The sequence below is a fragment of the Lathamus discolor genome, chromosome 4, assembly GCF_037157495.1.
Source record: "Lathamus discolor isolate bLatDis1 chromosome 4, bLatDis1.hap1, whole genome shotgun sequence".
NCBI classification, from domain to species: domain Eukaryota; kingdom Metazoa; phylum Chordata; class Aves; order Psittaciformes; family Psittacidae; genus Lathamus; species Lathamus discolor.
In genome coordinates, this window is record NC_088887.1 from 64,281,299 (window position 1) to 64,305,516 (window position 24,218).

Consider the following 24,218-nt stretch of genomic DNA (forward strand, 5'->3'; position numbering starts at 1 on the left):
TCGTGAGAGATTGTGTTGAGAACACTTGAAATTTTAAAGGGTGACTCACTATGTATTCCCCTCCAAACAATTAAGCTGTTTCACTGGTCTGATATGTAATAACTTGTTTTTCCTTCTGCTGCTGCCTAAATTTATTCCTCTAGTAGTGTTGTTAAATGTGAGCCTTTTTAATGACTTTTTTAAATGCAGCAGTCGCTCGGTAACCCAGAAGTTCATAGGTGTGTGGAAGGTTGCCACAGGTAATGCAATTCTGTGCAGCTTCTTAATCTTGGCATCAAGCAGACCACTCTTGAAAGAAATCCAGTCCTTGCAGCGAATAGGTTTTTCTGCGTTTTCACTCAGGTTGGGGCAGGCGCTGATGCCCCAGCTCTCTCTTCTATCCTGTGGTCCAGCCCTGGCTGTGTTGACAAGTCCAGACAGGCATTGTGATCCTTCAGCCAGAGAACCCTGAGGTGGCTCTGAGATTCAAAGACAAAGTAGATGCCCCCTGATGCATGGGTGCTTGGGCTTTCTTCACAAGCTGATGAGCTACTGCTGTTGCCTTTGCAAAGGCTGGGGAGTGGGACAAGCCTGTGCAGTGCCCTTGTGAGAGACTGACAAGCAAAAGTTATTTGGTGTGACTGGGAGGAGAGGGGGAAAGGAATAATTTCTGTCCCTGACTCCCGATGGCTGAGACATGGGGAGCAAAAGGGAGGGAGCTGAGACAGGAGAGAAGCAGGGCATCCAGTGGTGTCCAGCTGGCCCTGGGTCCGTGGCAGCCTGCCTGGGAGGGAGATCCCTGGTCCACTGCCAGTGAGTTTGGGAGGAAAGCAGCTACCAATGGTGTTAGTCAGAGCATGACTGCTGTTCAAAGGGCTGGCGTGCTGTAAGCATGACGGGTTGGGCGTTATCTCATTTCCCCTTTCATGTAACCCCAAGGACGGGGGAGACCATTAATGAAACCCTGGCAGTGAATGGAGCCAGAACCAGACTGATATGTGTAAGTAATTTCTCCTTTTGTAGCACTCCAGTTTGCCTGTTGTTTATTTTCCCCTGGCTGTCAGTATTCCTGTTTAAACCTTAAAGGTAACAATATGTAGCAATAAGGGTGAGGTAGAATGCTTTTCTTAACATTAATGTCAAACATAGTGTGATAAAATTTCTGTAACGCTTTGGCTTAATGGGATGGTTGCTAGTGGAAGTACTGAATAGTTCTGACTGCTGTAATGCTCACTAGGGATGCTTTTTCACAGCTCATGTAAGAGGCCCCAGAAGACATACAGAAGAGTGAGCGCAGTATTTGTATTTGAAAATGGTGGCAAAAATAGGCTGCTGGAGAATTAAAGCTCAGTCAGCCTAATTTCAATTCCTAGTAAGGCATGAATGCAACTAACAGTCAGTGTATAAGCAGTTACTGAGTAATGCAGCATTAAAAAAGCCATATGGATTTCGAAGAACAGATCGTTTCAAAGCAGCCAATTTTCCAACTCTGACAGATAAGTGTGCCTCTTAAACAGAAGGGAGGGAATAAATGAGGTGTATCTGCTGATTCTATCTCACACAAAATTTCATAAGCAAACAAGAGGCCTCTAGAATTAGAGCCAGGGTGATTAACTTTGTTGGAGCACAAGCTTTGCAGCTTCTCTTTTGCCTCCATGTATCCAAGTGTTCTTGCTACTGACTTGTTGCTGTCTTAGGTGGTTCACAAAATTGCTGCTGCCATCTCCTGTTCCTTCCTCATCTGCTTGCAAGACGTGTTAGTTTGGGCTCTGTGGTAGGTTTCACTGTTCTTGGCCTTGTTCAAGAGAAGCCCAAGCAGTCTGGAAATAATAGTCTAGGTGAACTTGCCAGAAGGGAGGTGTGCAGCGGCTTGGGAAGGAGCATCTATTCAGGAATTCCTGTTTTGATACAGTTACCAAACAGGACCTTCCCCAGCAGTACCTTCCTGACAGTACCTTGCAGGAGTTCTCCTTTCCCACTTGCATTCAGTAACTTGACCGGTGACCTGGATGTTGGAGCTGAAAGTTAGCTCATGAAGTTTGTGTCCTTGAGTTGAAGGAATCTTGGGGAGCACAGGAGGTGAATTCAAAATGGTCTTAGCAGGCTGGAGAGAGGATGCATGATGAAGAAGTTGAAATTTCACAAAGAGAAGTGCTAACAGCTGTATTCATAAAGGAGAACTCAAATGGCCATAGGCAGGGCCATTTGGAGGGCGTATTGAAAAGACAACATGTCTTATGATGTGCTTGCACAGAAAAACAGATCTTATTTTGGAAACATTGTGTGTAAAATACAAAGAAGGATCGACCTAGATTTTTTCTTAAGAGACTGTGTATTCATTACTGAAAAAGCCTGAGAGCTGTTGTCCTGCCAGAGGATAACAGAGAGGCTTTATAAGAGCAACAAAGTACTTGAAGAAGATTGGAAAGAGTGCAGCAGCCGCTAGCTGATGTGTGCTGCTGTACTGAAATCAGGAGCAGGGTTGTGTCCGTGGATGGCAAATCTATTTTGGTTGTGAGTTAATGCATCTGTAGTCTCTGTAAGTGAAACAGGAGGAATACGATACCCCTACCCAGAAACTGGGATCAGTCTTCTCTCCAAAACACCATTTCCTCCTTCCCTGTGCTCTGTTGCCAAAAGCAGATGGGTACGTCAGATTACACAGGTGAAGTGAGGTCCCAAAATGGGACCCATGCCCAAACATCCTGATGATTGTTAGTTTGGGATGAGAAGCACCCATGTCTGTGCTCTCTGCATGCAAGAGGGTATGTGCGTCTCCCCGCATGCCAGGTTGTAGACTGCAAAGAGCCATCCAGCCATGCTGGGCAATATATAGCCCTCCTGTTTGTCTTTCCCCCTGTCATGGGAATTGCAGAGGAGGAGGCTGGGATATGGAATGGCAATGGGAATGGCAGAAATGATGTCTTCCCTTTCTGGCCATCATTTTTTCTGGGGCTCGGATCTGGTCAGTGCGGCTTTGGACTCTGCAGATGGAATTATAACAGAAGCCAGGGCCATGGGCAGACCCAAAATAGATGAACATTAAAGTCCTTGAGATTCAAAAAGTAACCGGCGAGTAGTGTTTATTGGTTTTGGAGCAAATTCCATTGTTTAACTGCTAACAAGAGAAATGCTGCTTTCACTTCTTCCAGCAGCATGCTGGCAGAAAGGTCAAGCCTTTCTGCTGTTAAGTGTGTTAGAGGAGAGGAAGCTTCTGACAGCTCCCAACATCAAATACTTCCTCCGATCAGCTGCAGTGACTCCAGTCGCACAGCGCAGTAGATGTCCTGTCTGCCACAGTTCTGGATTTCCGAAGGGCCAACTTTGGCCTCTTCAGTCAACTGCTAAGGGAAGTCTCATGGGAAAGTGTACTAGGCGGTAAAGGGGCTCAAGATAGTTGGTTAGCATTCAAGGACCGCTTCTTCCAAGCTCAGGATCGGAGCGTCCCAATGAGTAGGAAGTCAAGTAAGGGATCTAGGAGACCGGCGTGGTTAAACAAGGAGCTGCTGGGCAAACTCAAGTGGAAAAGGAGAATCTATGGATTATGGAAGGAGGGGCTGGCCGCTTGGGAAGAATATAGGACAGTTGTTAGAGGATGTAGGGAGGCAATTAGGACAGCTAAGGCCTCCTTGGAACTCAATCTTGCTAGTCGGGTTAAAGACAATAGAAAGGGCTTCTTCAAATACATAGCAAATAAAACTAACACAAGAGGCAATATAGGCCCACTGCTGAACTAAGTGGGTGCCCTGGAGACAGAGGATATAAAGAAGGCAGAGGTGCTGAATGCCTTCTTTGCCTCTGTCTTTACTCCTGCAGACTCTCCCCGAGGGCCCCGGATTTCTATAGCCCCAGAAGGAGTCAGGACAAAGGAGGAGTTTGCTTTGGTAGATGAGGATTGGGTTAGGGATCAGCTATGCAAACTGGACATCTGTAAATCGATGGGTCCGGATGGAATGCACCCACGGGTGCTGAGGGAGCTGGCGCAGGTCATTGCTAGGCCACTTTCCATCATCTTTGGTAAGTCGTGGGAAACGGGCGAGGTGCCTGAGGATTGGCGGATGGCAAAGGTCACACCAATCTATAAGAAGGGCAAGAAGGAGGACCCGGGTAATTATAGACCGGTCAGCCTTACCTTCATCCCTGGAAAGATGATGGAACAACTTATTCTTGACTCCATCACTAGGCATATCAAGGATGAGGGGGTCATTAAGAACAGCCAACATGGTTTTATGAGGGGGAAGTCATGTATGACCAACCTTATAGCCTTCTATGAGGAAGTGACTAGGTGGAGGGATGATGGTAGAGCGGTAGATGTAGTTTTTCTTGATTTCAGTAAGGCATTTGATACTGTCTCCCACAGCATCCTCATAGATAAGCTAAGGAAGTGTGGGCTTGACGATCAAGTAGTGAGGTGGATCGAGAACTGGTTGAAAGGAAGAAGGCAGAGAGTTGTGGTCAATGGTGCAGAATCTAGCTGGAGGTCTGTGACTAGTGGAGTTCCTCAGGGGTCGGTGCTGGGACCGGTGCTGTTTAATATTTTCATCAATGACCTGGATGAGGGAACTGAGTGCACCATCAGCAAGTTTGCTGATGACACAAAACTGGGAGGAGTGGCTGACACACCAGAGGACTGTGCTGCCATTCAGCGAGACCTGGACAGGCTGGAGAGTTGGGCGGGGAGAAACTTGATGAAATTTAACAAGGGCAAGTGTAGAGTCTTGCATCTGGGGAAGAACAACCCCATGTACCAGTACAGGTTGGGGGTTGACCTGCTGGAAAGTAGTGAACGGGAAAGGGACCTGGGGGTCCTGGTGGATAGGAGGATGACCATGAGCCAGCAATGTACTCTTGTGGCCAAGAAGGCAAATGGCATCTTAGGGTGCATTAGAAAGGGAGTGGTTAGTAGGTCAAGAGAGGTTCTCCTCCCCCTCTACTCAGCCTTGGTGAGGCCGCATCTGGAATATTGCGTCCAGTTCTGGGCCCCTCTGTTCAAGAAGGACAGGGAATTGCTTGAAGGAGTCCAGCGCAGAGCCACAAAGATGATTAAGGGAGTGGAACATCTCCCTTATGAGGAGAGGCTGAGGGAGCTGGGTCTCTTTAGCTTGGAGAAGAGGAGACTGAGGGGTGACCTCATCAATGTTTACAAATATGTGAAGGGTAGGTGTCAGGATGATGGAGCTAGGCTTTTTTCAGTGATATCCAGTGATAGGACAAGGGGCAATGGGTGTAAACTGGAACATAGGAAGTTCCACGTTAACATCAGGAAGAACTTCTTTACTGTAAGAGTGACAGAGCACTGGAACAGGTTGCCCAGGGGGGTTGTGGAGTCTCCTACACTGGAGATATTCAAGGCCCGCCTGGACAAGTTCCTGTGTGATGTACTGTAGGTTACCCTGCTCTTGCAGGGGGGTTGGACTAGATGATCTTTTTAGGTCCCTTCCAACCCTTGGGATTCTGTGATTCTGTGATTCTGTGCTTGTGCCTGGTACCCCAGAGCCTGCAGCCTGCTCGTGCTCCACTCACCCTGCAGATGGGTGCCCTCTGGGCCCGGGAGGGGACACTTGGTGAGGAGAGCAGGTCTACCAGTGGAGCTGGTGTTTCCTATCACTTCTAGGCAAGGGGCCCTCAGCTGAGCACCGCACTTGGTCCCACAGCGTTGCTCAAGGCCTCTCTCAATAAAAGTAGCAATAGCACTTTTCTTTTCAGAAGTTGTGTTTAAATATCCGTGAATTCAAGAGGAGGGAAATGACTGTCATCAGGTGAGAGCAGGAGTTTTATCTTTATTGGTGCTGTTTCACAGAATCATAGCATGGTTTGGGTTGGAAAGGAGCTTTAAAAGTCATCTAGTTCCAATCGCCTGCCATGGGCAGGGATGCCTTCCATTAGGCCAGATTGCTCAAAGCCCCATCCAACCTGGCCTTGAACACTGCCAGGGATGGGGCAGCCACAGCTTCTCTGGGCACCCTGTGCCAGTGGCTCACCACCCTCATCCTAGAAAAATCCTTCCTTATTTGAATGGCTGCAATTTTGTTGCCTGAACCTGAGTCAGCCTGGCTCAGAGGTCCAGCTTTAGTTTGCCATTAGCCGTTGGGGTGATGGACTGTAAGGCAGACCCAGGGGCTTCCTGATTTGATTTTGGTTTTTACCCCCTTTTCTTTTGCCCTGGTTGCACCTTTGCAACTCGGTGATCTCGGCGCAGGCAGCAGCACGCTCGGGGGCAGTGCTGTGGGGAGGAGGCTATGGCGGCTCTGGGGCTCCGCCTGCCGGCGGGAGCGCGCTGTCCGCGGGCAGCGGCTCCCCCTGCTGCAGGTCGGTGCAGGGATGGCTTTGAGCGCGGCTGTCGGGAGAGCTGTGTGTGAGGGGGGCGAGACGTGCCGTGCCGTGCCGGTGCAGGTCCGTGGCCCTGTGTGTGAGGGGGGTGAGACGTGCCGTGCCGTGCCGGTGCAGGTCCGTGGCCCATCCGCCTGCACCACGGCGTGAGTCAGGGGGTTTAATAATTGATGAACGTTTATTTGGACGCTGTTCACGTGCAGGTGGCTTATCAAATATAGTAGAGCCATCTTCTAATTACAGGTGCTTTACTGATTCTGATTCACTGGGAGAGGTCCCCATCCCCTGTCCCTGAGTCCTACCCCACTCCATTCCCTCTTACCCAGCCTGTAGGGTTACCTGCTGCTGCAAACCTGGTGGGAAGGGATGTGCTTGCCAGTCCTGTGCTGGTCATCCCAGCACAGGATGCCCACGCTGAGGGGACACCTCACTTCTGCTGAAATGCAGGGATGCTCCTTGTGTCTTCCTCCCTTGTGCTGGGTGTAGTACTGACTGGTCCTTAGCTGTGCACGAGCTGCATTCACTATCCCACACCCCACATCCCAGTCTCCTGCTGGTTTGGCAGGCTGTGTCGGCTGGGAAAGGGCTCTTGTGAGAGGAAGAGGTGGTCTAAAGGAGGGTGCTGGGCCTTGTGACTGCGGTGGAGGTGAGGGAGGAAGGAGTGGGGTGGTGGGGGAAGGAAGAGCAGTGGAAGGAGAGAAAAGGAACTAGACCTTGACTTTTCTGTGGTGGTGAGCTCCTAGATCAGCTCAGTCATCTCAGCAAAGTGGAACAGCTGAGGCACTAGCACGCATTCCCTTCTACTTATTTTGCCCTGCGAAGGGTGATCTCACAGGGTGGCGAGACAGGCGGCTGCAGGGTGTGACTGTCTGGTTTCTCCACCAGCGCCTGCAATGCAGGCACCTCACAGATCTCCTTGCAGGGGTTATCCAAGCTGCCTGAAGCAGAGAGAAGGACACAGACCTGTCCAGGACCTGCTGAGTATTGAACAGCCCTGGGGATGTGTTTCCACCTGTGTGCTGCTGTTTTGGTTCATGGTGGCCTGCTAGGGATGCAAATTAAAATACTAATGGGAAATGTGGGTGTGAAGTGATAGTGCCCTCCCATAGTCAACCTTTGCTTGACAGCACTGGTCCAATTTCATGCCTAGTGCATGTCCAGACCCTTATCCTCTACCTCAGCAGCATTATCATCACTACAGCTGCTTGATCCCATATTTTGCTGGTGTTGGAAGCCCAGGTGCCAGGACCAAGGTGATGGGCCTGGCTAGACTGTTTGTCTCAAGCTGTTCATGTGGCTCTGAGCTGCATTTTCCCTAATGCCTAGTCTGGGTGACTGCAGACCGCATTGATGTGGCAGTGCTCATGAGCATGGTGTCTGTGGGGCTTGCCCTGTCCTGCTCTCCCCAGCTGTAGTTTGGTTCGCAAGTTTTGTTTTAGCACAGCTCCTCTGGAAAACAGATTGCTGATACACTAGGGCCAACTGTCACAAAGCTGAAAAAAACCCTGTATTTTAGCCAAGCCAAACTGGTTAATAAACAACTCAAATGTGCTTTTAAAAGTGTTAATTAAGGAGTTAATGCTTGTTTTCTTAGTTCCCTATTAACAGATGCCTATTCACGTTCTCTGGGAAGCCTTGCAGCTTTTACAGTTATCATGAATCAACAAACTGTCCTTGCTTTCCTAAAAAGGTGGAACTTCTGGTATGTGAGCAGTATATGAAATAACATGCGTTGCAGTAGCAAGAGAGGACTCTTATTCTGTACAGCAAATGGTTTATTGTGGTTTTCTCCATGCTCAAGAACAAACTGCTCTTGCCTTGACATTTGCCACATTATTTTGGGACAAAGCTGGAGTGCATTCTTTCTCCTAGGTTAGTAACTGTCCACTGATAAGTTTAATGCAACTTTGCTGCTACTTTTGTACTTGAAGGGCCTTTGCAGGAAGAGATAAGTGGTTCAAATGAGGAAGCTCTATGCAGTGGTATGGGAAACAGCAGCTTGGAAAGATAACTTACATTGTTAATTTGTCCACACAAAAGGGTTAGTGATAACATTAAGTGGCCTGAAGACAGAAATAGATGGAGCAAGAAGCCGGCTGTAGAGATGTGGTGGAGAAGGGAAAGCAAAATGAGGCTCTGTTGGTATAGCATAGCATTTGGTGCATACAAGTGAAAGCAGGTAAGAAAGGTTAACAAGGTGCATGTGCATTGTCTGACAAAAATCTTGTAAGAAGGCATGTAATTGTGCATCAGACTTCACCACAATGCATTGAATGTTGCAGATACACTACAGTGCACTAAAATACAGTTTTAAATATCTGAATAGAGCAGCTTCCTGAATTGCCTTTAGGGTCGCTATGAAAAGCCAGCAAAAATGCCATAGATAAAAGCAGCACGTCAGCTTATTCATTAAATGCTGCTGTAAATCTGAGGCTGGCCCTACTCAGTTTCGCAGCTTGAGAGCATAGAGGGCAAGTGGTCATGTTTTCACACGATGTATTTGCTTTTAAGTTACGTCTGTCCATAAACAGACAAATTAATACATACCCTTCCGAGTGACCAAGAAGAAAGAATATCTGTTTTCCTGAATTCCTTTCTAAACTCTACAAGCATACTTTGTAACCATTAATCTCAATGAGTGGTAGAATAGTGTTACGAGGGTTAAATATTTGTGTTTAAAAATATTAATCTTTAAAAATTATTTGGCTTGCTCAGTCTGGGCCAATACTTACATGGGAGAAAGCTGCCTTTGAATGGATTGCAGGGGACATGAAAACTGTACCTTTATAATCTTTTCTCTGTAACCAGTAGCAGGCCAAAAGGCATGTTATTAAGAGCATGCAGTGGAAAATGCCAGTGGGCAGATTTGCACTTGGAGGTGGCCTGGAGCTGTGGTATGAGCAGAGTTGGGACAAGTTCTACCTGGAGGCATGTCCTGCATGTCCCCTTCAGAGGTCAGGTTGTGGCCTCATTTCTCTGTCCCCATCACTGGTGGTAAGCAAGGTTTTAGGCTCCACTTGATACAGCTCTGTGTGGCAAGCGGAAGGGAAGCAATGTCAGTCTTGAGGATAGTGCTGCTTTAACCTGCAAAGGATTGTCTGGGGCCTTTGAGGTATGCAAGGGATCCAGATTGTTTTAGGGAAACTGAGTCTGAGCCCCTGTCCACACAGGAGAAACACAGCTCAACTCTTGTTTGGTCATGCAGGTAGATCACCCTGACCTGCTCTAGGAGGTGGCAGTAACTTTCTGTTCCCAGTTACTCCTTGCCCTGTGCTGAGGATGTCGAAGATGGCAGTGGTCTTCCAGGATATGGAGAGTGAAACTGGATGCCTTCATCTCAGAAAAGAAGAAAATCAGAGGGTATTCCTCCTTTCTCAGCAGGTGGGAAGGAGGGGAGAGAGGGTCTTCCCCTCCCCTTGATATTGACAGAGGTTCTTGTGGTGGGTTAAGGTAGCCCTGTGTGGCTGTTCACAGCTCACCAGTGACTCCAGTGGTAGCTCTTCCCAGGCAAGGACCTGGCACCCAGTCACACTCATTTTGTTGTCTCGGGTTATGCACACAGAGTTGTTGCCTGTTGCTTTTCTTTTTGTCCCCATAAAAAAACCCCAAGTAAGGTATATATCCAGAGGGACTGAAGTTGTCACAATAATTTTCAGTACCTGGAACATCAGGAAATTTGTAAGATCAAAACACCTCAGTGATCCGGAGAAGTGGATTTACAGCTGTTGGCTAGTCCCTCTCCAGGTTTTCTACTTTGTCATTTAAGAAAATACCAGTGCTGTAAGTAAAGCTATGCCCTTTTCTGTAGGGTGGAGGATTTGCTTCCTTCTCTCCTTGGTGTTTTTGAGATGGAGACTTGGCATGACACAGTTTGTGGAACCAGACCGTGAACTTCGATGGGTTTGTCCTCTTCTCGACAGTGTCAGTTTTTTACAGGGTGAAAGGAGGAAATGGTTTGCCAAGTCACTTCTTTTTTTTCTTTTTTTTTTTTTTTTTTAAATAATTTATCACAACTACCAGTAATAACCGCAGGGAAAAGATGCAATGGTGATGCAGTGTAAAGCTGTATATGGGAAAGGCTGCTCATTGCGAACCAGCTGCCAGCGAGGCTGCACCCTGCCAGTAAGTGTCCGGAGTCGCTGGGGCTGAGGGTCGGGCTGTTGCATCTTCCTGAGGGCACGTTGTGCTGCTTTCTGAACCGACAGCTGGGCAAGGAGTTGTACAGTCTTTTAGCTGTTCACAGGGAAATTCTCAGGAGCAGGAGCCATGCATGGAAATGGTGATAAATGGAGTTAGGAAGAGGATGGATAATGCTGGGTTTTATTAGTACTGAAAGCAAGGGGCACCAGTAACAGAGCTTTGAGCAAAGTCGTTCGTCATTCTTGAAATGTGTAAGATGTGTCCTAATATTCCCAGTAGATTTTTATCCATTGCTCATCTGCAGTGTTTTTAGGGACACTGTTTTGTCCCCACCCAGAACAGAGGTTTTGTGGTCGGTTTGAAGATACCCCATTGCTGACAAAGGTTTTTTGAGCAGTGCTGGCAGTGACTGAGGAAGAGGACGTGGAGTAATTGAAGTTGGAAGTGTAATTCCAGTGGAAGGAATAATTTTGTCTCACCTGTTTCAGAAATTACATCACTTCTGGCACCATTTGAGGGAGTCTTTATCTTCAGAAGTCAGGCACTTTTCCAGTGAAGCAGATATTTTATGGTAGGGCACCTGAGTTTTTTTGGTTTAAGGCTTTTGTGCTAATTCTTGAATGTTTTCATGTACTTTAAAATATTATAAAAAATCCATTGAGATCATATTTTTTTATATTTTTGTGCTGAATCTAAAAGTAATCTTCTCAAGATGAAGGCAAGAGGAGTGATGTTTCCATTTTACATTATTCCGAGTTCCCAGGATGAATTAGATTAACTTCTTTTGCACTGTGGACTTCCTTCTCAGTATGTATTTTTCCGCATAGATGTGGATTACAAGTTTTAATAACTCTGAAACCAAAATTTATATACTTAAAAATTAAGATTTTTTTTTTAAGTGGCTGAAAATTGCACCTTGCCTATTTCTTGAGTGGTTTTATGTCTTCAGCTCTATTTTTCTAGAAACGTGAGCTACTTTGCATATTCTGCTTTTGAAATATGCTTTTGCTTATACTAAAAGCCATCAAACTGCTAGTCTCTGACCTTTTAAAGGTGATAATCTCTAAGGAACTACTGCTTTCTACCTTTCCTGGAGATGCTGGTCAGAGTATAGGACACAGGAATATACTTCTCAGTATATCTGGTTTCCTGTGCTATCTCAAGTGTTTTATCTGTGCCCCTAGTGCCTCCTCCCCTTTCCTTTGTAATGTGTTTCCCCTGCCTTCTTTTTGGGGGCAGTAGGGTCTGTTTGAAGTGGCTCTGTGGTATGTTCTAAGACGTACAACCAGGATCATTGCTTCTGGGCTGCTAAACTGACCACCCTTCACCATTCAGCTCACTGTTATTCTTACAGCCAACAGCATCCAAAGTCTCTGGTACCATCTCAGGAGCTCAGGGCTGGGTTGTCCTTCTAAAACCTCATCATTTGGAGCTGTAAAGTAGCGTCACCTACTGCTTTGTCAGTCATATTTGGTTGTATGCCATGAGATGGTGGTACCTTCAAGCATATGCACGTTGTTAGGCACTGGAACCTCTCCCATCCTTGTCAAGGGGAGCATGCCATCTTCTCTCCTCAGCAGTTTAATTTCATTAAGTGTAAAGAACACAAAATCTGGATGAGAAGCTTTTCTCTCTCTACTTGCAATGTAGTGTAGTCATCTGAAAGTTATCTCCATGAGATGGAAAAAAAAAGGGGACAGGAGAATAACTGCTGGGCAGTCAACAGAGTTGACAGAGCAGTTTATAGGCTGCTGTGATTTTGTTTGCATTTATTTGACTCTGATGAGTTGTGTTTTGGAAAAAAACTGAAGACTTACTAATACACCATTCCTTCAGTGAAAGGGCACAGTCAACCTGGGGACAGTTTTGAGATCTCCCCCTAGCACTCCAACAAAACTAGGTCTCAGCAGCTGCCCATCTGACACAGCTTAGTCAGCATTTCTGCAGGCCTGGAAGGGCTCGCTGCTTCAGGGGCACAAACCTGGCTGTCGGGGTATAGGCAGTTCCGCAGGTTATCTGAGGCAGCACATCTCCAGGCAGTTTCCTTCATTTGCCACCCATTTTCAGGTTCTGCTTCTGCCTTTGTCTTTTCTGGAGGCTTCCTCAGTCTTTTGTAGCACCTATTGGGGAACATTCAATCACCCAGAAAGCCAGCTGACGCTGTTGCTTTTTACCCCAATTTCCAAAGGCATTTTATCCCATTATGGTAAAGTAAAATTTCTGGATATATCTTCAGTAGTAGGGTGCAAGTAGAAGTCAACTTGTTTAAACATAAGACTTTGGAGTCTTCTTTTTCAGACTTAGTATCTTCATGCATTATAAACAAAGTGCTTAAATGTAAAAGTGTATTTATGGCTGGGTCTGAAAACCTCTTGGGAAGAAGCTTTTAATTCCCAGGCAGTAAATTACTCTGAAGGGAAGGTCCCATATCTAGAAATGAAGACTGGGAATTGCTTGTGTTTTTCCACATGTTCTAGGCTATGAAGATTAATCTAAACTCTGAATTTGCTGTCTTTAAAGCCAGCCTTACTCCATCTTTTTGGCGTGGGTTCTGTCCGCCCACCTCCTTTCTCTTTTTTAAAGATGTTTATCCAGTGAATTTCAGGGTCCATATGAGTAATTGTACCCATCTTAAAACTTCAACTGCTTGTCAGCTAGTTTATCACTCTTTTTTTAAAGAAGTTTATGTACAAATGGCAGGACAAAACTGATTCATGCTGTGTCATAGGGTTTGTTCTTTGCAACTTACTCATGCATTGATCATCAGCTGATTAACAGCATAAGTTTGTAGCTATAATGCTAACCTGCATCTTCAGCTTCTGGACTGTCATTCCTCTCTGCTCTCAGTTTGGCCTGAATTATTAACCATATGTGGGTTAATTCGAACCTCCCTCTGGTTGTACGGAGAAATACCAGCACTGAGAAATAAGGCAACATTTTCCCAGTAGAGGGAGGTATTGTAGAGTTTAGCTGAAGCAGGATTCCACTTGCTGGATAAAAATGTGCCTTTTTCAGGGCTTTTTTAGCTGAATTTGGGGAATTCATGGGGAAGCATGTGCAGAGAGCTTGGAGGAGGCAGCCAAAAGACCTTGTTCTGCATTTGGGTAGACAGAAGCTTTTCCTGTTCTTGCTTTTATATTTTATTATTATTACTGGAATAGAATTAGTTGGAATGAGAGCAGCGACTTCGGCTTGCCATACCAAAACTTTGTGGGTCACCTGCAGTGGAGGTAGAGATGCCTTTGGTACCACCAGGGTGAGAAGGGACCCCCATGCTCACCACAGCAGCCCCATGTCTTCCCTCTGCCCCTCAAATGCTAAAGGACTTGGGTAGGTTGAGTGCATTACAGCTCTGAAGGATGCTGAGCACTCCCATAATGTAGTTTTTTTTTTTTTTACATTGCATAGCAGGGACATGCAACCATAGAATAGGTTTAAAAACCCCCAGCAACTCCTGTTGAATTGCAGCAAATGTGCGTGGTCAGCTGGAGCACAGACATAAATCCAAAGCACTGCTTTGCATGTCCACATGGATAGTTCAAGTGCTTCAGTACTTAGCCTAATCTGCAGATTAAAGGTGTGTGCTTCAGAATTCATTGATCACTAAGTAGAACAGGACAAGAAACATCAAAACAGATGTTGGAGTCACATTAGACAAGGGAGGAAATGTGCAATTAGTGAATTATTTATCTCCTTGAATCGACAGTTTCGGCTTCTGCGACAGTTTGAAATTTTATTTTCAGAGCATGTGTCCTTAGATTTGTGGCTTGATTTCTCTCCCCTCATTTCCTTCCATCACCACCTGCCCTAGCAGGCACCCAAGGCATGGTACACTATTCACTGACACCCAAACCTGTCTGTGGGGACTGGCCTTAGCAGCCTAGTTCAGAGAATCTGAAATACAGCTTCCTTTGCGGTCGGCCCATTGGTTGGGTGCTCTGGGGGTTCTTGCAGAACTGCTGAAGGGTTATTGCCGCCTTCCTTTCCTTGCTTCATGGAGTCCTGTGCATTCCCACTGATGTACAAGCCTTTCCTTGGTTTTAAAGACTGTTTTTCTTCCAGACCTTGTGAGAAATAGTAGAAAACCAAAGCTCTTGGACACGTTCCCCTGGAAGCTCATTGCAACGATAAGCTGGGTGAGCAACAGGGGATGGAGAAACATGCTTCCCCACTGCAGTCACCTTTTAACTGTGTGCATGCTATGGGCACTCCTGTACTCTTTTTATAAGGTTCTTCTGATTATTTTTTGACCATTTATGCTGCCTTGAAAACAGCTTTTTCTGTCGCTTTGAAAGTCTTCAACTAAATTTGATTGGTATCTGGTGGTTTCTTCAAAGCTTAAAAAAAGAAACAAAACAAAAATTTGCCACTGGAGTGGAATGAAGATCAATCACATTGATAAAGGCTTCTCTGTGTGGAATGAAAGCTAAAGCTTTGTCTTTCCTGGTTTCTGTAGTTAATGTGCATTCTCTGTAAATACAGATTCATGAAGAAATGTACTGAATTTGAAGTGCTTGGCATTTTTTGTTATTCCTAAATTCAATAACGTGGTTTCCAGCATCATGGATTATTGTTCACATCCCTTTGAACACAGTGAAAAGTAACTGGACATAACCTGTCTGTCTTAAAGTCTTTTTAAATTGCAAAGTCATGCTGAATACCTACAGTCAGTAGAACAACGGTACTCTCAGACATTTAAGAAAGTGCACTTCAGGCCTGGTATATCAAGATAAATGCTTTGTGGGGCTGCACTGAAAGCTCAAGCCATGAGCCTTGTCCCACATAATAAAACGTTATTTATTGCTTGGGATGAAGGAAGTTTTCTGTCTAGGTTCCACCTTTTGCTGCTTAGACATGAGTCTAAGCAAAATTCTGATAATGCCAAGCTTATCCATCAGATTGCAGTAGTAGTGTTAGCTTTCTCTGGGGGTGGGAGGAAGGTCACTTGCATGAGTGAAGAGGCATGCACTGGAAAGCGAAGAGTAAACCTTCAAAGTACAGGACATAGAAGGCGGCTGCATGCTACCGGTAGTAGGAAAAGCTGTGGTAACTTGGCTGGCCCTCAAAAATTCTGACGGAATGTGAAAGGTCCGAGTGGTCCCGTCCCACACGAGAAGAATGTAATCTCTCAAAAAGGAATTATAAACAGCAGATAGGGGTTGGAAGGTAAAAGGGGGTGTGGGGAGCAGGAGGCACTCGCTGGGGAAGATATCTTCCTGTAGAACAAGGTCCGCCTGAATTTGCTTTCTGACTGAGGCTGAGGTTGCTTTCTGACAACCTTTAAGCGAGTTAGTGGAGAAATACCATTTACATTCTCAAACATCTCTCCAGAAAACACCCTTAGAACAAGTATTTGCAACTCAGAAGTTAGGGTCTGGCTGTTTGAGGAATTTCAGATTTGAAACCTCATGTCTCATGAGGATTAGTGGAGGATCCCACAGGGCAGAAAGGGAGTCTTGTTTGGATTTCTTCTCGTAGAAAGCTTTTAGCTTGTTCTCACGTCCTCCAAGAAAGTTGTGTGAATCATCTTAGACCCCTGTTGGAGTTTGCTGAAGAAGCCTGCGCAGTGATGATTCTGGAGCTGACTTCCAAGTCTCTTTTACAAACTAACCGTCTTGCCCTCCTTTATTTTGAGGTAGATTTGGTCTGTATAACAAATAACTAATTTTGTGTCTGCACTTCTTGTATTCCTTCTATTTACAGGCTCTGTCTGATGGCATTGGTTTTAAATTTTAATAATACTGGTTTGGTGCAGCTCTGGTTTCCAAGTATGTTTCAGTAAAAGCTGTTGTTCCATAGGCTCTCCAAGCACAGCACCTGCTCGTGCACATAGACGTTAGTTTTAATGCTATGTGCTTCATACTAATGCCGCTTGCAGCAAAGTCTGTTGAAGACTGTTCCTTTAATTTTTGGTAGACTTATGTCATGATTAATACAAAAGTGCTCAGTGTACATTGAAGAGATTGCTGGGTAGTGAATAAAAATTTGTAGGTAATAGTTCAATTTCATTAGTTTACAAAGATCTTCACAGCAAAAAATCCACTCTGTCTTCGCTCTTTAGATCATTATTGTTATTATATGAAATTGATTGTCTGGACAAAGATAAATCATTGCTTCACTGATATTTAAAGCACAATAAAAACTGGTGGTGATATATAAAAGCTGCTGTGCCATGAGCATCTGTCGTCTGCCATCCTTAACCCCCACTCGTAACAGCATTAACTTTTCATTGAATCGCTGATTGACTGAGTGCATGGAATTGGCTTTTAATTATGTTTAAGCTTATCCTACTGCATATTGAGAAACAATTCTAAATACTTTGTTTGAAACTGGAATTCAGCGTGTTTAGGCAGATATCATGACTGCTCTCTCTTGTCTTCTAAAGACCAGAGCTCAGATGTGTAGCTCTTGTTGATGTTTCAGTGCGTGGGACCTTCTAATGTCATGTAAATCACCCTGAATTTCTCCAGCCATTACCTATTTGGCATGTTATGAGATTCCTTTTCCAAACCCCTATCTGTTATTTTTCCATGGTGTGACTCTTTATGTTGTATGTTGATGACATTCCAGGCTGAAGCACACTGACGGTGTTACATAAAATTACTCTGCTTGTGTTCAGTCTGGTAATCCTGACAAAACTGGTGTCATGTGATGTGCCCAGTATTACACGTTACGCTTTTCTCCATTGCAATAACTCAAAAATGCTCTTACATGTATTCTGCTACAAAATACCGACTTCAGTGATGAACCATGAAATTCACACTATATAGACCTCGTTTCCTGTCGTAGTCCAAACAGTCCTTGCAAATTGATAGATTTCCTGGCTTCTATTAAATGCGAGTTCGTTTAAAAACCACACAACAGAGGAGTAAAATCTCTGACTTAAGTTTTTGTTTGTATGTGCTGAGGATAATGTTGAAGAAATTGTAAAAATTTCTCAGAAAGTGGTAAGCTCTTTTGAAGCCTCCTTTTGGGTTGAAACAAAGACTTTTATTACTGAAAAATTACTAAGTGAGATGAGACACAGAGCTTGCAAATCCCTGCCAGTCACCTTCCTGACTTACAGGAAACTTTAAGCACTTTTATTCCTGTTTTACAATTACAGGGGACACTCCATCACTACAGAATGTGACAAATGCTCGCAGTGGTTATGTTTTGATAGCTGAGAGTAGGAAGAAAAATACATTGTGGTTTTCTTCTGATTTTCAGGATGTGTGGAAAAGAGCAATTCCTGACAAGCACTGCGCTATTATGTTTCCAAAAGAGTATTTTAATGCCAGGTACTGAAGTGACTTGCTGCACACTTTGCTGCATTGATCTCCCTCTAAGAATTTGCTCAGATGCTTGAGTAACTGCATTTTCATAGTGCTAATGACTTTCTTCTTGTTATAAATTACATTGTGAGCGATTTAACAGCTCATTGCAGCCCTGGAGACTCACAGCAGGCGCTGGGAGAGCCGCTTACTTTGCACAGCACACGGCAGGGTGGCCGCTGTCGGGACAGCGTGAGTTTGAAGGAAGCTGTAGGGAAGCCGGTGAGCTTGTGGCAGACATCCCTTAGGTGTGATCGAGTGATAAAGGAAATGTGGTGCCCTTCGGGAGGGTGTGTACCTACGAGAAACAGGAAGCCGAGCAGCGGCTGCCTGCCTGCCTGCCTGCTGAGGTTGGTAGCTCCGGCGGGTGCAGGTGTGCCGACACGCCGCTGAGCCTCTTCTCTCCAGGCATCTTGGCAGGCAGCGCTCCTCAGCAGCAACATCTGGAAGAGGCGGGGAAGAGGGGGGGAAGAAACCCAACCCAAAGCCAAAACATCCCCCCCCCTTAAGAAAAACAACCCTCCAGGTAGAGAAATATGATGGCCTTGCAGCTGAAAGAGTTGTCACAGTCAGGTCTGTACAGGAGGAGACGGGATCGCCCTGATAGCGTGGGACTGCCTGGGTCGCACGAAGAGAAGCTGAGGTGAGTGTGAATTGACGAGTACCGCCGGGGCGCCGACCCCTCTCAGTGGAGTGATTGATTCGATGCCTTTAGCAAACAGAATGCAGACACGGCTCTCAAAAGTCACTGCAAAGCACATGGGTTGAGAAGCAGACCCAAAGCCCTTTGGAAAAAAACCCAGTGGAGGGATAACAGGAGCCATATGGTGACCTTGTAGGTTTTGGTGATGGCGAGACTCCCTTCCTTGGCTCTGGGATAGGCAATGTTAGCCGGTGTTTGCTTCTGAACCTGTTCTGACAGCCAGCACTTGCAAGTAAATAACTTTCCACAGCCTAACAACTTTGCTAGGTCTGGTTTGAAGTCAGTTTTGGGTCATTCAGGTGCTGTGGGTTGTGCAGCTTCTTGGGGGTCCTGGTGCAGCCCCTCCGCTTGGCTGGTTTTGTTGTGGAAGGGCTGGGGAAGCTGCTGGGCTCTGGCTTTCTTCATGGGGGGTTCTTTGTTGTGGAAAGGGCTTTAGACAAAAGAATGCAGCAGGACCACTTAGCCTGACCTTATCCAGGAAGGGTGACCAAAAATCGGAAATCCATTTAACATCCAGGGTTATCTTCCTGATGCTACGTGCCTTTTGAAAGGGTAACAGCGCATTTTAAAAAACCTCTGTTTGGAGCAAGGAGATTAAAGAATTGTTGGTAACCTGAGCAAGCGCAGACACCAGACAAGAACGTTAAAACGCAAAGGTGTTTTTCTAAGTGTGCTCGGCGTGAAAGCAATCTGTCCTGCTTCCAGCTCCTCAGAAAAGGATCCTTGTGTAAACGCTAACAAAAGCCTCCGTGGCGAGGAAGTACTTCCTATCTCCTAATGTCTGTTCTCTGGTTGTATTTTTAGATTATTTTTGGTTGTTAGTGTTTGTGCATTGGATTGGAGTGCTGTGTAATATGAAGGGGTTTTGTTACTGCGCTTTCGTTACCTGAGTTATCAGTTTCAGAAGGATGGGTATTCAGATTTGGAGGATTTAACCTTTTGTTATAAATCAGCACTGCAGTTAGAAATTATTGTATAGGATTGTAACCTGAGATTCTTTGCCATGAGATATCAGAATGATCAGAGATGATCATGAGGATCAGTTCTAGGAATGTGTTAACTTGCGGGTCTGATAGGTGAGATTGGTGTTTATTTATAGCATTAATAATTAATCGATTTCCTAGATAGATTTATTAGTGCATTAGCAGTATATATTATATTGATATGATTATATAGATAAAGGAATACTCAGTACAGTAAGAGACGTACAGAGATTCTTGATGTTTTTATGTTTAGTTTCTCTTATACAAAACCTTCAGTGAGGAAGAATAGATCTTTTTAGGGAAGAGACAGATGCTTTTTAAAGCACATAAATAAAAATCAGTGCTAGCTTTCTATGGTTGTGTTGCTGTTCTCTTACTTGTATGCATGTCCAAGATGGGGATGAGGCTCTTACTGGGCTGGGTGGGGTGAAGGGGTTGTCTGGACCAGTCTAGGTGTTTGATCCTCTCCTGAGCCTCTTCTGGTTAAAGATGAGAAATATGTGAAACCGGGATGGGCCTTGAGAAATAAACAAGTTAGAGGAAATAGCAGATCAGGGGACTTATGAATCAGCTCAAGGCAGGGTAGTGGAGATAAAGAAGATTAATAGAGTGAGATGATGCTTCTAGAGCAGAGGGACAACTGGTACCTGAAGACAGAGCTGCTTTTGTATTTGCTAAGAGCTAAAGATAGTTCTAATTCAAACTAAACCTTGCTCCTTCCTAACCCATTTTGTGACATTTCAGTGTGTTGCCAGGCAACCTTATTTGCCATTTTTACTGCATTCTCCATGACAAAAGGCTGTGGTATTGTAAATGCAAAATAATGACAGAACAACTGGGCAAAGAGCAGTCAGGAACAAAGATAAAAAGTTCTTTAGTTTTCTAAAACTTGAGGCCTCCAGCTTTTCTTGTGTGCTCTCCCTGGTGACACTTAGGTGCTTGTCCTTAGCAAGTACTTTCAGAGTATCTAGAGTCCACAAGAAAGACAAGAGGTTTGTTTCATGTCTGCTAAATATAGCTTGCCATCCTCCATGGCTTTGCAGTACCCTCCCATAGTTTCTCTCTTCAGTTCTTTGTTCTAGTTCCTTTATATTTTGTTTTACATACATATTAATCCACGTGTTAAATAATGTCAGCCCTCGAGGAACAGTTCACTGAAAGCTGCTTTTTTTGGTTCAGGTATCATATTTTTCTAATCCTGGGCCAAAATGTACTCAGGATGCCAATATCCTCAGGGTATCCTGTGAGAATTCCTGTATTTAAAAAAGAATTAAAATGAAAATCACCCTTTGTTAAAGTAATACATGGTATCTGCTGGGTTGCATTTTACAGCCTTTTGCGCTTCAGCCCAGTATGGGATTTCTCTCTCTCCTGCCCTTTTTGAGGTCTTTGTCTCCTTTGGTAATAGTTTCCTGGGATCCAGGCTGGGGTAGTCCTCTGTTAAGGCACAAACCAGCAGTAAGTAAGCAGCAGAACCCCCTTTGCCTTGCTGCAAGGTGCCTTGGACTGCCTCTGCTCTGCTGCTGCAAGCACCACTGTAACTGCAGCTCCTGGGTCCAGCCATCACAGCAGGAGCTGGACAATGCTCAGTAGAATGGGGATTTGTGTGCCCATAAACTGTGGCCAAGATGAAGACAAATACTGGGAATATCAGTGCTGCAAAGCAGCTCAGGGTGGGGCTTGGTGTCAAAATCCTGCCTTCGCTCTTTCCTGGGAACATCAGTGTAATTTGTACTTAAAATGCCTGAGGTTACTTATAATGAAGAAACTGTGAAGCAATGGCACTGGAACTCCTAAATGTGTACGGAGTGTATGTTTATCATATAATGTATCACATACATTTTATTTTCCAGGAACCAAAATTTCTTGAAACAATTCTCTTTACAGGATAAAAACAATTTCCTGTGTTGACATAGCTTCATGATGGGTTGTGTGCTGTGGGACTCTGAGCCTCACAACAGGAAGGCAAGCTTTAGCCTCTGCATCTGTGTCCACTGATGTCACTTTACCCAGAGGTTTGACCCTTATCATTGTCTTCTAGATCTGCTGTTCATTTTATGAGTTGTCAGTCTCTGTGCACACATCTCTGTGCACTCAGTCTTTTGCAGGAAAGACCATAGGAATATAGTTTGGCTCTTTCCATTAAGTTTTATACGTTGTCAGGTTTCCATTTACAGTAGAAGCTCCTAAATAAATGTTTAAAAGTCTCTCCAGATACCTCTTGCTCTAGCAAGTAGGTGCCAGGTCATCCTGAGGGGAACTCACCTCATGCAGCTGTGACTGTCTGCAGGGCCTGATTCACAAGAAGCAAAGCTTACTTTAGTGCCTAGTTTTGCTCAGTTTGCTCACCAGTCACTGTGGTTCCTGGTGCTGCTGTGGAGGGAGTTCTATGCCTCACAGTGCAGCCGCTGCCATGCTGCAGGTTACAGGCAGGTGCTTGATGCTACTTCACCAGCCTTGGTTGCAGGTGGGTGAGTAGCTGAGCTGTCCCACTGGCAGCAGTGGGGACCTGGTGGGGCTGGGAAGGACCACCAGAGCCCATCCGGTTGAGGAGGGTGAGGGCATTTCAAGGGAAGCTACCCATAGCCATAAATAGCAAGCCCTAAGCTCAACTTTGTCTGGAGTAGGGGTCTCTCTTCACAGAATTGGGGTTGGAAGGGACCTCTGGACATCATCCAGTCCAACCCCCCTGCCAAGGCAGGGCCACCTAGAGCAGGTTGCACAGAATCATATTCAGGTGGCTTTTGAATATCTCTAGTGAAGGAGGCTCTACAACCTCCATGGCCAGCCTGTCCCAGTTCCTCATCACTCTCAAAGTAAAGTAATTCTTCTGCATATTCAGGTGGAACTTCCTATGTTTCAGTTTGTGCCTACTGTCCCTTACCCTGTTGCTGGGTACAGCTGAATAGAGTCTGGCTCCATCCTCATGACACCTGCCTTTAAGATATTTGTGGTGTTGATAACATCCCCTCTCAGTTGTTTCTCCTCCAGGCCAAATAGGCCCAGCTTTGTCATTTGGATACCTTAAGCTAAGGTTCAACACAAAGTATTTGCCCAGTCCGAACGCCCAGCCTTTCCTCATAAGAGAGATGTTCCAGACTCCAGTCATCTTTGTGGCCCTTTGATGGACCCTCTGCAGCAGCTCCTTGTCTTTCTTGTACTGAGGAGCCCAGAACTGGACAAAGTACTACAGATGCAGCCTCACCAGGGTCAAGTAGAGGGGCAGGATCACCTTGCTTGGCCACACTCCTCCAGGACACCCCAGGATACTATTGACCTTCTTGGTCACATTGCTGGCTTATGGTTAACTTGTTGTCTGCCATGACCCCCAGATCCTTCTCTGCAGAGCTGCTTTCCAGCAGGTCAGCCCCTAACCTGTACTGGTGCATGGCGTTCTTTCCTCCATGTGCCTAGAGATGACATCCGGGATGAGCTGCTCCATCACCTTTCCAGGGATGGAGGTGAGGCTGAGTGGCCTGTAGACGCGTGTGTCCTTCTTGCCATTTTTTAAGACTGGAGTGATGTTGGCTTTCCTGCAGGCACCTTTCCTGTTCTCCGTAACCTTTCAAAGGTGATGGAGAGTGACTTAGCAGTAAGATCTGCCAGCTCCCTCAGCAGTCATCAGTGCATCCCATCGGGGCCAATGGATTTGTGTGCATCAGGTTTGCCTCAATGATCTCTAACACAACCCTCCTCGACCAAGGGAAGGTCTTCTTTTCTTTAGACTTTCTCTCTTGTCTCCAGGGTCTGGGATTACTGAGAACTGGTCTTAGCAGTAAAGACTGAAGTGAAGGCATTAAGTAACATAGCCTTCTCTGTATCCTTCATAGAATCATAGAACAGTTAGGGTTGGAAAGGACCTCAAGATCATCTAGTTCCAACCCCCCTGCCATGGGCAGGGACACCTCTCACTAAACCATCCAACACAAGGCTTCATCCAACCTGGCCTTGAACACCGCCAGTGATGGAGCACTCACAACCTCCCTGGGCAACCCATTCCAGTGTCTCACCACCCTAACAGGAAAATTTCCTCCTTATATCCAATTTAAACTTCCCCTGTTTAAGTTTTAACCCGTTACCCCTTGTCCTGTCACCACAGTCCCTGACAAAGAGTCCCTCCCCAGCATCCCTATAGGCCCCCTTCAGGTACTGGAAGGCTGCTATGAGGTCTCCACGCAGCCTTCTCTTCTCCAGGCTGAAAAGCCCCAACTTCCTCAGCCTGTCTTCATATGGGAGGTGCTCCAGTCCCCTGATCATCCTTGTGGCCCTCCTCTGGACTTGTTGCAGCAGTTCATCACCAGGGCACCCACCTCTTTCAGCAGCAGGCTCACATTTTCCCTGGTATTCCTTTTGCTACTGGTGTAGTTGAAGTAGCCCTTCTTGTTGTCCTTGACATTTCTTGCTAGATTTAATTGCAAATGGACCTTAGGCTTCCTCATCACATCCTTGCATACTCTGACAATGTTATTTTCCTCCTAAGTGGACTGTTCCTTTTTCCAAAAACTTACTTCCTTCTGTTGAGTTTTATCAGAAGCTACTTGCTCATCCATGCAGTCTTCTGTTCCCTTTGCTCCATTTCTTACTCATTCTCCTTGAGCTTGGAGGAAGTGATGCTTGAATATTAACTAGCTCTCTTGGACCCTACTTTCTCCCCCTACCTCTTAGAGTCCTATCCCATGGGATTCCTCCAGGTAGGTCCTTGAAGAGGCCAGAGTTTGCTCTCCTGAAGTCCAGGGTTGTAGCTCTATTTATTACCTTGCTTCCTCCATG

The 24,218-nt window shown here is 45.6% G+C and overlaps 1 protein-coding gene and 1 non-coding gene across 4 annotated transcripts in view; one reads left to right on the forward strand and one right to left on the reverse strand.

Annotated features, from left to right (window-relative positions):
- LIMS1 (LIM zinc finger domain containing 1) overlaps window positions 1–24,218 on the forward strand; it is a 79,118-nt gene that overhangs the window by 22,777 nt on the left and 32,123 nt on the right. The window contains exon 1 of one of the 3 annotated variants that reach the window (XM_065677815.1): window positions 18,086–18,405. The exons of the other annotated variants lie outside the window; for them this stretch is intronic. Within the exon in view, the coding sequence (XP_065533887.1) occupies window positions 18,299–18,405 (107 nt within the window). The 5' untranslated portion in view covers window positions 18,086–18,298. Of the gene's footprint in view, window positions 1–18,085; window positions 18,406–24,218 lie in introns of those variants that run through there. 3 annotated transcript variants of the gene reach the window in all.
- Window positions 11,912–12,029, reverse strand: LOC136014214 (U6atac minor spliceosomal RNA). The gene has a single exon (XR_010612557.1). It is a non-coding gene; the product is annotated as a U6atac minor spliceosomal RNA (small nuclear RNA).